The sequence below is a fragment of the Rattus norvegicus genome, chromosome 15, assembly GCF_021556685.1.
Source record: "Rattus norvegicus strain SHRSP/BbbUtx chromosome 15, alternate assembly SHRSP_T2T, whole genome shotgun sequence".
NCBI lineage: Eukaryota > Metazoa > Chordata > Mammalia > Rodentia > Muridae > Rattus > Rattus norvegicus.
In genome coordinates this window covers 59,741,186-59,759,552 of record NC_141548.1, presented here as the reverse complement: position 1 = coordinate 59,759,552, position 18,367 = coordinate 59,741,186, and the positions used below count along the sequence as shown (strand labels likewise).

The following is an 18,367-nucleotide window of genomic DNA, read 5'->3' as shown; positions in this document are numbered from 1 at the left end:
CTCTAAGTCTCTGTGTAAGTCTCTAGGGTTTGTCTTTATGCCTCTTACAGATAAGCTTTGGATTGTTGGTGTGAAACATCACAAATCATCTCAAAAACAAAAAGTTTGAGGGAGAAGCTTAGGGTATACTTTTCTTTTCAAAATTAATTTATTGTAATCACAGCATATTTATTACTGTGTTACTTCTCTGTAGCTTGCAAATGGGAAAGGGTTTCATGCTGGGAGGACGTGTCCGTGGGAGCTGGTGGCTAGAGGAAGATAGGCAGGAGACCAGTAGAGCAGGTGGGCTGCAGTCCTCACCGGCCCACCCTAGTGACCCATCAGGCCCCAGGCAGTAATGACTTCCCAATGTCCCAAAACAGTGCCACTTAGCTGGGGATGGGCGGGGAGGAGCGCACTCAGACTGAGACGCAGTCTCCTTCAAGATGGTAACACATAGAGTTAGTGTTGTTGTCAAACTTATATGAGCCAAAGATTAAACATGGAAAGGGACTTTAAATGTCTCTGCGTCTCTCTTCCCCTTCTAACGCTGTACTCACACATCTACTTACTTAAAGAAAATAGCCTTCTTTAGTGAACAGAGTTCTTACTATGCCAACATTACATATCATTGGCTGCAAAGTTTTAAACATAGTTTGTGATCTTAATTCTTATATTAGAATATTCAAGTGAACCTAGAGACTTCATTCATATTGAACCTAAATTTTCATTGTACTCATAGTTTTTGAATGTCCTCCTCAGATCTTACTTTTTTAAAAGTATGAATTGATATTTTCTATAAAACAGCATATTTAAATTTAAAATAATGTTTAATATAATTATTTTTGAACTAATGAAAAATTGTTATTTCTTTAGAAGTAGGAAAACAGGGCTGGAGATAGCCTAGTGTTCTCTGTTAGGAGTTCTATCCCATACCCTCATGCCAATAATGTAGGCACACTGAGACACTAGAAAATGTTGAAGAGAATTTCTTGAGATATAATCCCTCAGTTTCCAACCATACTGTTCTTATTCATGGAAGTTACATAACCATTCATAAGTTAAACTTCTCAGATTTAAAATTATTGTTATTTAATATTTTAAAATTACATTTATCTGTTTTGTATGTGTGCCTGTGTGTGCATAAGTGTAAACACATGAATGCTACATATCATGAATCTCACACGGAGTCAGTTTTCTCTGTCTAGCATGCGGGACCTGAGATTTGAACTCAGGTCTTCAAGGTTTGCAGCAATGACTCTACCAGCTGAGTCATCCCACTAACCCAGGCTATTCTGTATATTTTTTAAAGATTTATTTCTATTTTATGTCAATGGGTATTTTGCCTACATCTGTGTGCAGTACCCAACAAGGCCAAAATAGGGCATCTGATTCCTCTGGAGCTGGAATTACAGAGAGTTAAGAACTGGGTGTCGAATCTGTCTCTTGCAAGAGCAGCCAGTGTTCTTAACCAGTAAATCATCTCTCCAGCCCTTACTATAATTTTTAGAGTTAGTGATAATCTAGGTAGTGTTTAATTTTGTTCATTAATGTGTTGGTCTTTAATATACTCTTTTTAAATTTTATTTTTCTTGGATATTTTATGATATTATGATAATATTTTTAATATCATAAAATTATATTTTATGATAATATTTATGATATTAACATTTCAAATGTTATCCCCTTTCCCCCCTCTCACAACCTCCTCCCCCCTCCACCTGCTTCTGTGAGAATGCTCCCACTCCACCCACCCACTCCAACCTCAAAGCCCTGGCATTCCCCTACATTGGAGAAACAAGCCTTCACGGGACCAAGGGCTTTTCCTCCTATTGATGCTGGACAATGCCATCCTCTGCTACGTAGGTGGCTGGAGTCATGGTTTCTTCCATGTGTACTCATTGGTTGATGGTTTAGTCCCTGGGAGCTCTGGAGGAGTCTCATTGGTTGATATTATTGTTCTTCCTGTGGTGTTGCCACCAAACCCAGTCACTATTGCTGATGCCAAGAAGTGCTGGCTGACAGGAGCCTGATATGGGTGTCTCCTGAGAGGCTCTGCCAGAGCCCTACTGATACAGATGAGGATGGTTGCAGCTAACTATTGGACTGAACCAAGGGGACCCCAATGGAGGAGTTAGAGAAAAGACTGAAGGAGCTGAACAAAGATTCAGCAAAAGATTGATGCAACCCCATAGGAAGTCATATACTTCTAATAACATTCATGGTTATAATTATTCCAAAGGCTATCCATATTATATATATATATATATATATATATATATATATATATATGTATGTATATATATGCATATATATGTATGTATATATAGATACAGACACACACACACACACATATACACACACACATGTGTAAGTTGTGGGTCTTTAGTAACCTAGTTATTACTTAGCTAACTTTGCTGAGGAATGATTAAGAGAAGAGATACAACTTAATATAAATAAACTAATTCATTTTTAACATAGTTTAGTGGTAGGCCTGAAAATGGCTTCTGTTACTATGTAGACAGCAGGAGGTTAATTATATCCAATGCATCATGCCTCAGCTCTTGAGATGATGGGCATCTCTCATGTATGAAGTTGTAGGGAACTTTTGAGATTTGTTCCATTTGAAGATACATTGGTTTAAATTGACAGAAAACCTCAAAATTAGGGGTTCCTATAATAACAGATACCTGCATTTTAAACCTTTCTTCTTTCCTATTTATTATTTATTTGTTAGGTGGCATCAGCCCTGACCTCTGTTGAAATTTCCCGTCAGGCCAGGTAACAAGCAGACCCTAACCAAGGAAACCCTAGGAGTGTAGAAAAGTATAACATGACCTAGCTTCCAACCCCAGGAACAAACACTGCAGGGTTTACTAAGGGCCTCAGATATGGTGTCTTGTTTCATAGTATTTAAGACCTTCTTTAAAACAAATAGACATATACATTTACTAAGTTAATTTTTATGTTTAACATACAAAGTGGTTGATAATTCATTCCATGTGTTGATTTCTGACTATATATCATATTTTCCTCTTCCTCATTGCCATCTCCCATTGGCACCCATTCCCCATGCTTCCCTCTTCCTCTCAGGGGTCTTCCTTCTACTTTCGTGTCCTACACAAACATGCATGTATGTAAGAACATAGACATGTGTGATTTTTAATATAGATTCTGCATAGGAAAGAAAATATATAACTACTTTTGATTGAGACTTACTGGCACAAAGGGTGAAAAAAGATAAATTCCTGAGCATGACATGGATCAAACTTTTTACATTAAGAATAGAGGACCAGCACAAATTGTGAAAATGATTAGTAGTGGTCTAGAGTGCCTTCTATACTATAACAGAAAAACGCCCATCAACAAGGAAGAAGTTGGCCAACATTCCTGAGGGTAGTTAGTGCATACGGGCTTAAGGACTGGCAGCACGGCCAGACACCTGTTGCGCTCAGTTGTCTTTGGGTGAAGTATAAACACGGCACTGGCTCACAGGAAATTGTTCCATCGTCCAGCTAGGGCACATCATTCTCATTCACAAGGAAGTAAGATTGAGAGCAGTTCCTCTTTGTATCATACTTAAATTCACTCCACATAGTATTTTACATTCGTGCCATCAGTAAGCGGTCAGTTATTCCTTTGTTTTAGCATTATTCTGTCCTTAAGAAATGCTTTATTTGACATTATGGTATAATTAAGGAAAGCATTCATTGGAGTCTTAAATCAAGATTAGAGTTTTGAGAGTTAGTTGATAAGCTTTACTTCATATTGTTTAAATGTGCTACTAGGTTTGCAGCCGAGTGGAAAGACTCTGCTGATCGTGAACATTGACGTGGAGCCTGGGGCGGTGGACCCTCAGCTCAGGGTCATTCTTCAGTGGCTCATTGCCTCGGAGGCGGAAGTTAGAGAACTTTATTTTCAGGACTCTGCAAAGAAGGAGTTTGTCTTAGTAAGTACCTCCCTTCTAGAGTGGTTGTGAGGAAACAATGCCATGTAATAATCCTAACTCCTTTGTCGGTTTAGCAAAATGCTTGTTGACTGCAGAATATTAATATGTAGGAGTCTTACAGTCGGGTTCTGGTTTGACACTTGGGTAGGTAACTCACCGTGGGCAGATGAGTTAGTTTCCTTAGTTGCATGTGGGATTAGAGGCACATAGAATTTACTGTACAGGTTTGTGAGGATTAATTACAATACTGTAAAGAGCAAGGACTTGGTCTAACATCCTAACCCTAGAAGTTAGATGTCAGTAATAAGCAGCTAATGAATTCTTGAGGAAAGATCTAGCTATTCTATTTCTCTGATTCATAATTGTACCTAATTAATTAGGTCTTTCTCATCTTTATGTAAATAGAAGGCTTGTGTAATGAAAAACCAATACGAGATTAGATACTTTTGTTTAGATATACCAAGCATGCTGTTAGTAGGGATTTTCAGGTTTTAGTTTTAAGAGTGTTCTTCCTCAGTTTTCCATATAAAAAATTATAACCTTGCTGTAGTACAAAACAGTCCAGTGACTAAACAATATAGATTAATCAAAAAAAGGACAGGAAAGGATAACCCAAGGTACTCTTATTTTCTGGTTCAAAACTTAAAACACTATTGTTGGAAGATGTCAGTGAAGGATGTGACTGCTCCGACACGGAGTTTATTAGCTTGAGACTTCTGTTTGTAGGAGAGAAAATAGTCTGGGAAGAAATACTCAAGAAATGAAATATCAAGTGGAAGTGTGGCTTAAGATAAACCATGGCTACATGGGGCTGACAGGTGGTTAGAGGAGGAGGCCTTGTCGTCATGTAACCTCGCCCAGGGATCTTTGCCTGATTGAGTCAAGTACAATGCTCAGTTGTGGATGGCAAGGTCTTATTATGTTAACATTGGCTCATCTGAAGTGACTCTCAGAGACTATCTAGCTAGGACTCCACAAGGCTATTGGGGATGTATGAAACAGTCAAGACAAGTACAGCTTATGTTTGATAGTAGTAAGAATAATAGAAATACTTTGTCTTTCTGGATCATATATTAAAATTCAACATTTTCATGATTAAATAGAATAAACAGTATTACCATGAGGATAAACAGAAGATGACATACAATTGTATGTCAAAAAAGATATAAACATTTTAGGTAACAAAAGAGAAAGACATTGTCAACAAAGGGAGAAGACAGTTCACATATGAGAAGAAATGTTTATAATTTTGTATTCTTCATACAAAGAATGCCAATGGACGTTAGTGTTATTATTGCCTATCTTTGGAAAATAAAACATGAAGGGGGGTATTCAGCTTTACTAGCCGTTAGGAAAATGCAAATCAAAATCACTACATTGCAGTAGGGTGACTGTCCAGGTGGTAACAGCAAGCGTGGGAGGACATGGTACCCTGAATTCTTCTTACAGTTCTCAGTGAGAATCTAAAATGGTGAAGCTGTGGTGGAAAAACACCTAACAGTTCCCCAGAATGCCAAGTACAACATTAGCATGTTACCCAGCATTTCACTGCTTGTGTGCACTCGAGGAACACAAAAGCATGTGTGTACACAAAAACCACCTCAGAAATGTCTGTGGCAGCATTACTTATAGTAGGTAAGTAACATTTGTAACATTTGTTAGGCTTGTGGTATAGGTCTATAATTTCCAGTACACCAGAAGCAAAGGCAGGAGGATTACTGTATGTTGAGGTCACCCTGATCTAAATTAAGCAAGTTCTGGTCATAGTAAGACCCTGTCTTGAACAGTGAGCAGTCTCCCATCTGTCTTATCAGCTAATGAATGGAGAAGGAGCTTTGTTGGTTAGTAGAAAGTAGTAAGGCACTGAGTCTTGCTTTACTTCAAGATAACTATGCTAAGCCAAACACACACACAAGAGTTCACAGTTCCATTTCTATGACATACCTCTAAGTAGGCACAGCTATGAGACCCCAAGTAGATGAGCGCTTTACAAGGTGCTATAGAGGATGGAGAGGGGCTTCTGATACAGACGGCTTTTCTCCTGGTATGAGGAGAGAGCATCCAGTATTGACTGTGTGGACTTGTCTTCAGTTCAGTGATGTACTAAAACCCATGGACTGTGAATTGTATCTCAAAACTGTTTAAAGAAAAGCACATTTCCAGTAAAATAGTTTTTCAGAATTTATTTTACAGGCCTTTTAAAACTTAAGAATTCTTACATAGTTGAATAAACAGGAAAGTAAGGTCAGGTTCTGTTTTGCAGTGGTAGAGTTTGCCTAATCCCTGTTCATTCTTTTGCTTGCTTCTTTGTTCAGACATCACATTTCTTAACTTAGAAAGCCATGCTTCTGTTGAGGCTGAAGTGTTTTCCAGAATATAAACCATACTATATGCTTGGAAAGAAAATCTCCATCCTTTTATTAACCTTGACATTGTTGTTATTATTTTATGTTCCTAATTGAGGTTGTGGCAGATGTATTTAGTTAGGTGAAGAATTTTCCTGTACACAGTTACTCTGCATTCCCATGCAGACTGTCCACTGCCAAGGCTTGCGTTCTGTTTCCGGCAATCCTGAAGTGTCATTCTGTGGAGACTTGTTTCAATTTGGGCAAAGGGCTGGTGGTTGGGAGGAGATGGCATAACTGGAAAAGAAAATTTCATGGTAAACTGCAGGATTCCCAGTTTTGTCTGAAGATAAAAATAAAAACTTTGTTGCCTCAGATTGTTTTTTGTTAATGTATATTAATGTTTCTGTTAATCCTTCTTTCTTAGCTTTCAAAGCAGTTACAGGAGAGAGGATGGAAAGTGGGCGATGTCCTGCAGGCTGTGCTGAAATACTACGAAGTGGTGGCCAAGGCCTCAAGCGAGGACACGTGCACGTCGCTGTTTGATTGGCTTTTAGAAAATGCCTAGCACACCGCAGGGCAGTGTACTTTAGTGCTTGTTTTAGGAAGTAAAGAAGTTGATGATTTACATGTAGGATAAAATTCAAATACAGAATATTAACATTTTAATTGAATTGAGAGGAAAGTAAGCTTTTTAAGTGCTTTCTGTCATTACACTGTATATAGTTCATACTTTTGTAATCTTTGTCAAGATATTCTCTTTACTTATTCTTCTGTATATGTGTATGTGTTATGACCTGGAGATAATATTCTGTGAAGGACGATCTATCCTCACCCGAGGCTGGGGCATTCATTGTCTGACAGCATTTGTTTGGATTCACATAGTGCTGCTGCTGCTGCTGCTGCTGCTGCTGCTGCTGCTGCTGCTGCTGCTGCTGCTGCTGCTGCTGCAAACAGGGCTGAGGCGGCTGGCCTGGCCCACGTGATCACTTGGTTCCTTTGAAAACAAGTGGTGTCTAATGATAAGTCATCTGACATGAAGAAAGAAAACTGAGGCTGATATTTTGTTGTTTATTTATTTCTGATAAGTTTGTATTCTTTATGTACTGTTCTTTAAAATCAGTTTTACTTCCCAGTTCAGCTATTGGTACTTGTAGATTCCCCAATCTTTAAGCTCGTAGCATACTCATTAGTGACTTAGGTTTCTGTGAACACCGTTATGTGTTCCCCTGGCTTTCCATCAAGTGATGTTATTTGCTAATACTGCCAATTGTTATGAGATGAGAAGGAGAAGGGCGTGTGTGCGTGTGCAAGAATAAACGCTAACCTTCCCACTAGTTCATTCGTTTACTTTAGAGTTTTCTTAAATAGAAACCCATTATTAACACTAAATAAAATGTCTAAATATTGTGCAGTAAGAATTTTGTCTTTTTGATTTATTCTACAGATGCAAATTTAGGTTGTAAAATACATTGAAATTTTAAAAATTAATGTAGAAATGCACTCAGAGGAGCCCAATAATGAATTTCAGTATTGGATTTTGAAGAAGAAAAAGATCCTCCTCACCTCACCAAGAGTAATTTCTTTTAGCTCGGTGATTCTCAACCTTCCTAACGTTGCAACCCTTTAATACAGTTCCTCATGTTGTGGTAACCCCTAACCATAAAATTATTTAGTTGATACTTCATAACTGTAATTTTGCTACTGTTATGACTTGTAAATATTGGTGTTTTCTGATGATCTGATAGGGGTCATTTGACCCCCAAAGAGGTTGCAAGCCAGAGGTTAAGAACTGCCATTTCAGCATAAAAGTACCTCTCTCCCAATAAAATGTATCTGGATAATTTCGTAAAGTTCCCTCTCATGATCTTTTTTGGCCTCTACATTTTCTACTGTGTTTTTAGAGACTGCAGGTTCTAATTGAGATGAGTAGGCTTTGTCTCAGTGTGCTTGAGATGTGTGTAGGTGGGAGGTTCTCCCTAACCGGTTCTGGAATCTAAGGCGAGTCATACTGCCTGGGCTGTTGTGTTTTCTCCATTATATTTTCTCTCTTCCCCTAAGCGCTGACTTTTCTAGAACCTACAGTGAATAGATGACATAACACCTACCAGGGTACTTCCATTAACCTGAGTTAGTAATTATGGTGGAAACGTTATTTTTATAGAGATGTCACTTTGCTTTGTCTCCAGAAACAACTTAAGTATTTTGAAACTACATTATAAACTCTAGTTTTTCTCAGTTCAACATAGAGACACAGGGCCTGCCTTAAGCATACATTTTTTTTTTAAAAAGAAGTTTCTTCAAGTATTTTTCAGAGTGGGCAAATGCAGGAATAATATCCATGTGCACTCTCTTACACTTATATGAGGAACAAGCACACTGCACATATGTAATTTGCATGATATGTGTTGCTTAGATTAACAGTAAAACTGACTTTAAATTTCCTTGAGATGCAAATGACAATGTTGGTCTTAAAAAATTGAAAGTGCCAGGAATGTTTCTGTTTCTGGATTAGTTATTTGAGGCAAGCTCTAAGTTGTGCTCCGATTTCCTTTGCATTCTGGTGAAGCCACGCTACGCTGTACTGCCCAGTGTTCTTCAATAAGTGCAACAGTGACAGAGGTGGAACTCACAGTGCGTCGGTTCTGTGCAGGAACACAGAAAACAGTAGGAAGTACTGGCAGGGTGTGTGGAAGTGTAGGCAGTTTCCTTATAGAAAGCATTTGCATGTAGAGCCATGCTGCGTGCTGGACACAGGTAAAGGGGGCCGCTTTAAAGCACGTTGTCTTTGGAGCATCTCTGTTGAGAGTAAAACTTAAAATGTTGTGATACACAGTGAGCTGACTCTTGACTCACCAGTTTTAAAGGCATCCAGGATCCACAGACAGAGACACCTCTGTCAGAAAAGCCAGCCAAGACAACAAACAACACAAAACCCACAGAAGAAATGGCAGTAGATGGATGGCTCCTTATGGTAAAGCTAACAGTGTAACAACCTTCAGTGAACACATGTAGTACCTTTGTTCTTTCAGAAATGCTTCATTTACCCCTAAAGGTATTTAATGTGAATTAGTTCAGTTCATACTACTATAATTCTGCTTAGCAGAGGACTTATATTGCAGGTAGGAAGCTACGTGTTGAGTGCACTGTGCAGAAATTAAAGACGGTTGACCATTTGACCGAGCTGTGGCCCCCAGCGGTGGCACATGTTCTCTGATTGTCCGGAGCCTCGGCTACCTGCCGTTCCACTAGTAGTGTTTCTCCACAGCTGCTTTTAGCAGCATCAAGTCAGTGTATTGTTTTGTAATTTTTCAAAGAAATCTTTACACAGAGTTTAAATATGTTGGGTCCACACACGGGTAGGGAAAATACTCTCCGTTTAAAACCGTGTCTGCCTGTCAGCAGCACGGAGAACTGTGGGAGCGTCTGTGGGAGTCGGAAGGGGCGGACTCAAGTCAAGTGCGCTTTGCTCTTCAGCGCAAGCCCTGTAGGCACCCCTTGTTTACGGTGCGCCTGCTCTGCACACGCAGGCGCGGTGCTGGTCACTCCTGCCTCTCTATTTATTTATTTTGACATCTGTACATTCCTTTCCTATAGTTAAGAGCCGCAGTTCTGCAGGCTCCTATCTCAATCTGTTGTACGGTTTGGATGCTATTTAAATGCCAGGTTCTATGTGGCTGGATTTGCTGCCTTCAGTTACTTGTGCTGTGTTTCAAGTAATCTGCATTCTTGTTCACTTAATGAATATTTAGTAGAAGTAACTTTGAGTAACTGTGGCCACTTATTTGGGTTTGCTCATTTAGCACACTAAGGTCGTATACTGTGCGTAGTAGTAACCTCTCTTTCTGCTCTTGAGTAATTTAATGTTCATTTATCAAACTCGGAACTTCAAAGTGCACTAAAGTTTTGTTTAGCAGTGGTTCAAACTGTTTCAGAAATTACTTTTGTAATCATTTGCAATTAATTGTTCTTTTGTCTTTACTCTTGTTCAAGCCTGTGATCTTTCCTCTCCCAGCCAAGAATTATTCAATAAATTTAAGAAATGTCAAGCCATGGTTTCCATTCTGTAGCATCCTGTTCATTCCGAGCTAAACAAAAGCAAAGGCATTCAAGACTGCTATGTTAGAGGACATGGAAGGAGCTACCTGCTTATGTCATGGCTCTTGAGGACAAGAGAAATTAGGAATATTTCCAGTTGAATACTGGATTCTGTCTATTTCAGAGATGCCTTTAATGGATAATGTAGGAGACTTGAAAGCTCAATTGGATTCAGTGCAAGTGGAAGGCCATTGCCTCAGCAGATGCGCGCATGACTCTGAAATTTTTCTCATCTGGCGTCAACATTCTTTGGTAAAATATAGACATCACACCTCTGACACATTAGGCGAAAGTTAGCCCTTGGTTGTGGGTATTAGCAAACATGCTAACGATATCTACAATTACAGCAGTTTGTAACAGGAAAATGGAGAAAAAGGATTGGTAGATGTGAAGGTATGGGTTAAGTTTATAGTGAGATTTTACTAGTAGAATGTAAATGCTTTTATGTTTTTAGAAATATTGGGAATAGAGAAAAAGTGATGTGAAAGTACGGTTGTTGATTGACCTCCGCTTCACACTGAACATCACTGCCACACCTCAGAGTGAAGCATCTGCCATCTGCGAGCCTTCGTGCTATAACTGTTAAGGCCCACGAGTTCTGTCAGGGTGTACTCTGAGTATTATACATCCCGGAGTTTGGACATGCATGTAACGCATTGGAGGGTCATACAAGTGCATTTGTTGCCTGATGAGCATTTAATACCCAGAAGCTGGAAAAGAACTCGAAAATGCGTCAGAATGTTTGGGGGTAATAGCCTTGGGTGTTAGGTACATTGTTCTTAATTGTGTTTGAAGAGACGGACACTGACACTAAGGAAGATTCCAAGAAGAGAACGGGCCCAAACAGTAAGGCGTGCAGCAAAGGTCTTTTGAATGACTTAAGTCAGGGGACCCTTAGAGCTTGTTTCCTCGGGAGGACAGGCTTGAGGTTGAGGCAAGGACTTGACATATCCTCCCAGTTGTTTGAGTGTGAAAGAGATTGTGTATATAAGGATAGGTGCTTCATGGTACTGTGAGAGGGGTAAAGGGACAATTGTAAAAGCTTATGACATTGTGCAATGAAGAGCACAGGCGACATCTGTTTTCCTCGTCCTTTGTAACTTTGCAGTTGTCACACACTGACTTTACTCCTGTTCTATAGGCCGAGGATGAAGATATGCAGATTGGAGTGAGAGGGATTGAAGGCCCAGTGAGATGGGTAGATAGATGTGTTTATGGAACAAGGCCTCCTGAAGACAAGTTCAGTTTTCAGGGCCAGCGTCAAGTCAAGGTGGAAGGAGAGAATTAATTCACAATAGTGTCTACACACGCGCACACACACACACACACACACACACACACACTTCTTAATTTTAAAACTAATAAAATTTTGATTAAAAAATTAGACTAAAAAAGGACTTGATTTTTAGGGGCAGGTTCTTCCCTCTGTACCCATTTACCCCCTTTAAATAAACACCGGAATGGATTTCTTTTGCAGTAAGTGGTTAAGACTGAACCGGAAAAAACCAAACAACACCACCCTCTCCACACACACATTTTTAAGTTGGGGCAGACATGCCACAGCATTCACGTTGAAAGGAAGGACAGTTTGTGGGAGGGGGTTCTCTTCCACACTGTGGGCTCTGGGAATCACGCTCAGGTCACTAGGCATGGCAGCAGTGCCTGTGCCCACTGAGATACCTGTTGGACAAGGTTGGACTTGGTTTACAGAGTTCTACTGATAACTTTTAGCTTTATGTAAGATATTTTAAGGTAAGTACTAACAAGGAGATGCTGCATTTAAGTTATGCTTAGAATTATCAGTTTTATTAATTTGAATTCTCAGGAGCACTGGTTGGATTGCTTGTGGCAACAATATAATAATAATAATAATAATAATAATAATAATAATAATAATAATAATAATAATAATAATAATAATTTGGTAGGAGATGGATGATGACTGCCCCTTGTCCCAGGATAGGTTCTCACTGTTTGTGGAAAGTCATCCTCTGTGTCCTGTTCCTGTTTCTTGGAACCAGTGCCTGGAGGTGGTGCTTGGTTTTGTTTTGAGACAGGAACTCCCATGGGTAACCCAGGTGAGGAGTCTCCTAGGTAGACCTTTTCTTGCCTTAATTCTGAGTCTTGGAGAAGGGAGGGCCATTTGTAAGTTCCAGGCCAGCCTGGGCTACATAGTGAGATCTCATCTTAGCAAGCACAAATAATTTAAGTTTAGAAAAGAGACTATATTTACAGGAGACGAGTTAGGGGCAGGCAAAAAAATAAAAAACATGCTCCACAAGTTTCTATTCAGTCTTAGTAGTGAGTCAAGGAAGAGAACCATCTACCCAGAGTTCATGAGCTAGCTCCCATGAGAGTCTGTAGCCACAGTTGACCCTAAGTGGGTGGTTCAGAATGTTCAAAGCAAGGAGTTGTCTGTTAAGTCTCCATGCCTGTCAAAGACAAACAAAACAGAAAAACTTTAACGAGCTCATTTTCATCTGAAGTTTATAAAGTCCAAACCATAAAAAGATAGAAAAATGAGAAATAAGTTTGATTTTGGTTTTGGTTGTTTTGGTTTTTAAAAAAAGCTGTAAAACCATGAGTGAGAGTGACAGAACTGGAACCATCTCAGTCTGTCACTAGGATATAAAGTAGCCAACAGTGTTTGGTGTTTCTGAGACAGGACCTGAGTGGCTGTGGTACACCCTTTGCATCCCAGCACTGGAGGCAGAGGCAGGTGGGTCTCTGAGTTTGAGGCCAGAGCCTGGTCTACGGAACAAGTTCCAGTCTAGCCAGGGCTACACACAGAAACCCTCTCAAAACAATAAAACCAGAGGGAGGTTTAAAGATGAGTAGAGAGCTACTTCACATCTACTAAGGTGGCTAAACTAACAAGCTACATACTGAGGGTTGCCAAGGTTATGAAGAAACTGAGGCCCATAGGCATTGCTGCGGCTCACAGGGATTTAAAATGATGTGACTGCTTCAACAATTCTTTGGCAGTTCCAGTTCACGTAGAATACCATATAATTGGAGTAACTTCTTCCCTGTGGATATGCCTATGAGAAGTGAGAATGTCTCCACAAAACTTGTACATAAATATTTACAGCATTATTCCTAATAACTCCAGAGTACTGGGACCCAGTTCAATACACAGATTGTGGTTTCTTTCTGCAATATTGTTTAACCTTTAAAAAATGAAGTAGAGATATGTGCTACCGTATGATTGGGCCTTGAAAACAGTATGTTAATTATGAGAAACCGGACAAAAATGAAAACATACATATATGTTCACACATATGTACATATGCTTGAATACATACATATATGTGTATGTTGATTATAGCAATATACATCAAACTGCAGACTTTAGGTTAGTGTTTGCTCAGAACCTGGGGAACAAGGCAGTGAATCACTAGCACTACAGGGTTTCATTGAGTATGATGAGATAGTTCTGGCATTACATCTGATGATGTTCTCTAATTCTTTGAATATAATAAAATTCATTGAATTGAGTATTTTAAAAGAATGAATTTTATCATATAGGCGATACCCCCAAAATCTTTCATGGGACAAGGTAAATAGTTTTTAAAGCAAAAGGATCTTTTTAAATGTGAGGTGAGATCTTTGAGACTCCGCATTTGCGGTTGACAGCAGAGTAGGTGCAGCTAAGAGTATTGGTGAGTTGGAAAAAATTACACAGAGTAGTTTTCAGAAAGCCAATAAGTGGGTGGATATATAAAGAGAGTGATGTAAGTTTGTTAAAGGAGAAGGTTCAAATATGTGTAGTTGGTTCAGAAAAAGGAAAAAAAAAGTCCCAAATAATGGAAAAGATTGCTACAAAAATTCCAGAAACAACTATGCATAGACTTAGCATAAACCTCAAAACCTGTTTTCTAGGGATGCATGCATGCATGCATTTCTACTTTTCTAAAATATCGAATAAGGAAGCTAAAATGTCTAAGGTAGGTTAGTAAAAGAATAGAGGTTGTATTAAAAATTGGAGGAAAATGTACGTGAAGTAAGAAGGAGAGAAAGAATCCAGCTGCACCAGTGTAAAGCCTCAAGATGAGTCAGGGCACTGAGAACGGGAGGCTGTGGGTGCCAGTCCTAAGTCAGTCACCTGTCTCAACCTGTCATGGCCCTGAGACAGTGCAAGAGGGAGCTGGAAGGGTAAGCCAGAGGACGAAGATGTGGGCTCTGGAAGGCTGTCTTCTGCCCATGGCATGGCCAGTGCATGACCACTGCACTCAAGAGCTCAGAGCAGCTGTGGTTGCTTACACACGACCGAGACAGTTCCAGCATGGGTGAGGGAAGGGCTCTTGAGGTTCCACCTCAAATTGATAAGCTACTCACTGTTGGCAGCTCCAGGGGTGGCTGGATCAATGGGAGAATTTGCCCATGTTCACATAGGCAGCATGATTGGGCTCAGTAGAATTTCAACAAAAAAATCAAGAGGGCCTGAAGGTGGGAGGGGCATTGTTGGGAAATTGGGAGTGGGGGACTTTAGGGGTGTCGATGATCAAGATACCTTTTGTATTTACACATGGCATTGTCAAAGAATTACTAAAAATAAGAATTTAAAGAAATTACATACCCCTCAAAGATAAAGAAGATAGTAGATCTAAATCTCAAATTCTTGCTGCTTCACGGTTGTTCCTGGGAGTCTTCCTCCATAAGCTCCCTTCACAACATTAGTTTTTCTTTCTGGAAAATCCAGTTTATGAAAGAATTAAATATTAGTCAAACCACTTTGGAAGAAAATTGGGCATGATTTACTTAAGTTGGACTTGTGTACTCCCTGTATACATGGCATTGTTACATACAAACTTCAAAGAATAGCTACTGTATATGTAGTACAGGAAACCAGGATGTTTATGGAGGCTAAAGTTGACACACAGTTGACCCCCACCCTGCACTAGCTGAGAGTTCTGCACTGGAGAACCAACTGGGGAGCTAAGAGACAGAAAACTGGCATCTGCAGCTACCATGCAGAATTCTATTTTCCTAAACAATGCTGTTGAATAATTATTTGAAGGGTATTATAAGCAGCCTAGAAGAGATTTAAAGTATGTACGAGGATGTGCATAGGTTATATGCAAAAGTGACACTTATAAAGAGAATTTACACATCCTATGATGCCAGTGTCCACAGGGAAACCTAGAGCCAATCACAGTCACTGATGTGAAGGGATGATTGTATTCATGTAATGGAATTTAAAGTAGAAAAAGGGGTACAGCTATGTGCTGAAATCACTGTTAAAAACATAGCGAAAAAAATCACAGAAAGGTATAAAAAACATGAGAACCAAACCAGAGAAAACCAAGCATGCATGTAAATAGGGAGAGAGACACAGGTAATTTTTGATAGTCATGTAGTCGCATGTGTGTGTGTGTGTGTGTGTGTGTGTGTCTGGGTATGTATATGTACACAGACATACACAAATATATATGTGTACATATACACACATGACTATCAAAAGTTACACATACACATATATATGGATGAGCTATATTGGTATATTAGCATATGAATGTTGGAGAAGATTGATACAGAATCTCGGGTCACTTCCTGGATAGGTGAGAAAAGGGGGGATGCACAACACAGGTGTCTAAAGCAGCGGTTATAAACTATGATGCTGTGTCCCTGGCCATGGATTGTTCTTTCCTTCAAATTATATTAAAAAATTATATATTTTAAATGTTTTGGTTAATTTTTGCGAACCTCATTCATACAATGTATTTTGATCACGCTGATCATGACTTCTGGATCCACATGTCACCTTTTATTTCCTCCGCCAAGTTAAAAATCAAAAATCTGAACCAAAACAAAAGAGCAACCCACCAGGTCCAATTTGTGCTGTTTATAAATGCATGTGTGTAAGGACATCCAGTGGTGTGTGGTCAACCTACCAAGGACCTTATCCTTAAAGAATGTGTACTTTTTCTTAGTAGCCATCATCTGCAATGACCTCCTGGCCCATCTGTGCTGGAATGGTAATCAGGTTGTCTTTTAAAGCCAACTGCAGCTTCCACGAGTTTGTAAATCCAGTGGTCCTGTCACTGCTAGAAGTCACTTTCACCCTAGCCGGTGGCTCTTAGGATTTTCCCATCCCCTCTTCACTATATTCCCCCAGCTTTGGGAATAGAGAATGTCACAATACATGACCAAGTGTTCCAGAGACATTTTTCAGTTTGACCACTTTTGAGTTTCTGTATTAACTGCTGTCCACAGCAGTTGAAAAGTTTCTCTGATGAGGGCCTTGGACTGCAGTAACTTGTGGTGTCTTAGGGTGTCTGTTGCTGTGATGAAACAACAAGCTGAGGAAGAAAGGGTTTATCTGCCTCACGCTTGTTTCCACATCACTCTTCTTCACTGCAGGAAGTCAGGACAGCAACTCGGCCAGGGCAGGAACCTGGAGGCAGAGCTGATGCGGAGGCCGTGGAGGGCTGCTGCTCACTGCTTTGCTCCTGTGGCCTGCTCAGCCTGCTTTCCTACAGAACAAGACCACCAGCCTAGGGATAGCACTGTCCACAACGGATTAGGCCCTCTCCCGTTGATAACTAAATTTAAAACCTGCCTTACATTTGGATCTTATGGAGACGTTTTCTCAGTTGAAGCTTTCCCCCTCTCTGATGACTTTAGCTTGTGACACGTTGACATCAAACTAGCCAGTACAGAGGGCAATTTGATTCTCTCTCCATTTAGGAGAATAACATCGGATTTACCTCTGGGATCTGGGAGCTCTCCAGCTGTGGCTTCTTGGTTAGATTTACAGTACCAAGCATATATTTCCTCCCATGGAGCTGGCTGTAAATCCACTCCATGATTTGTTTATAACAGGCACACCACTAACACAGCCACAGTAGTATCTTGTCAGGTTAGTCTTCATTCAGCTGTCTGGGTTCACAGGGAGGTGGGACTGTTAATGACTTTTCTCCCCCAGCAGCCTCTGTAAAACTTTCCTGATTATATGAAAGCTAGAAGGCAGGAAGGAAGCCTCTGGGTCAGTACCAGCTTGATTTCTGCATGTTCTAAGGCTGAAGTATATGATGATTTCAGTAAAAGGCTCATAACATCCAAGAACAGTAACAGTTGCTGGTGATGTGTTCGGGTCATCAGCTCATTCTGACCAATAACTCAAGATGAAGTATCCCACACCTGGCTCAAACATGAAAACTAATTTAAGAGATGTTTATAAGATTTGTATAAAGAAGTAATGGGTATGTTATATAGCTTCTGAAATCTTTTGTAAAAACAAAAAGCTGAAGATGTTTAACCTCAACTAAAATTATTAAAAACATTATCTCTATACGTTCTAAATTGCCTCCTCATAAAAGTACACATTGTGGCTTCTAGTCCTCTTCTGCGGGCTAAGTTGCCTCTACCATAATTCCTAGATCCTAGTCTTATTTTGGATTCCCACATCTACCTGAACTCCAAACCTGGGCCAGCTCTGTGGATGGAAGGAACAAAAGCTTGTAGTCCTGAAAAGATGATGGATTAGAGGAAGAAGTGGTGTGGCTGGGTAGTGTCTTAGGGTCATCACTGCTGTGATGAAGCACCATGACCAGAGAGGAAAAGGTTTTGTTTGCCTTACACTTCCATATTGCTGTTCATCACTGAAGGAAGTCAGGACAGGAACGCAAACAGGGCAGGGACCTGACCGTCGAGGAATGCTGCTTACTGGCTTGCTCCCCATGGCTTGCTGGAACCCAGGACCACCAGCCCAGGGATAGCCCCATCCACAATGAGCTGGGACCTCCCCCATCACTCACGAATTAAGAAAATGCCCTACAGGCTTGCCTACAATCTGATCTTATACAAGTATTTTTAAAAATGGAATTCCTCCTTCTCAGATGACTTTAGCTTGTGTCAAGTTGACATAAAAATATCCAGCACAGGTAGGATTAGAGGAGGTTTTCATCCAGAACAGAAGTAATGGCAGGAGAGGAAAGCTGTCCTTGTTAGGGACGAGAAGGCAAAGCTGCATCCTAGCCATTCTGGTCTTGGG

General features: G+C 40.1%; 1 protein-coding gene across 8 annotated transcripts in view; it reads left to right on the top strand.

The window, feature by feature from the left end:
• Nucleotides 1–18,367, top strand: part of Akap11 (A-kinase anchoring protein 11) — an 87,281-nt gene that overhangs the window by 34,164 nt on the left and 34,750 nt on the right. For 5 of the 8 annotated variants that reach the window (XR_015638140.1, XR_015638138.1, NM_001394793.1 and 2 more), the window contains 2 exon segments: nucleotides 3,768–3,928; nucleotides 6,701–10,322. Coding sequence is in view for 3 of the 8 variants with exons in the window: in NM_001394793.1 (NP_001381722.1) it covers nucleotides 3,768–3,928; nucleotides 6,701–6,841 (302 nt within the window). In the remaining 5 variants the exon portion in view is untranslated. 8 annotated transcript variants of the gene reach the window in all.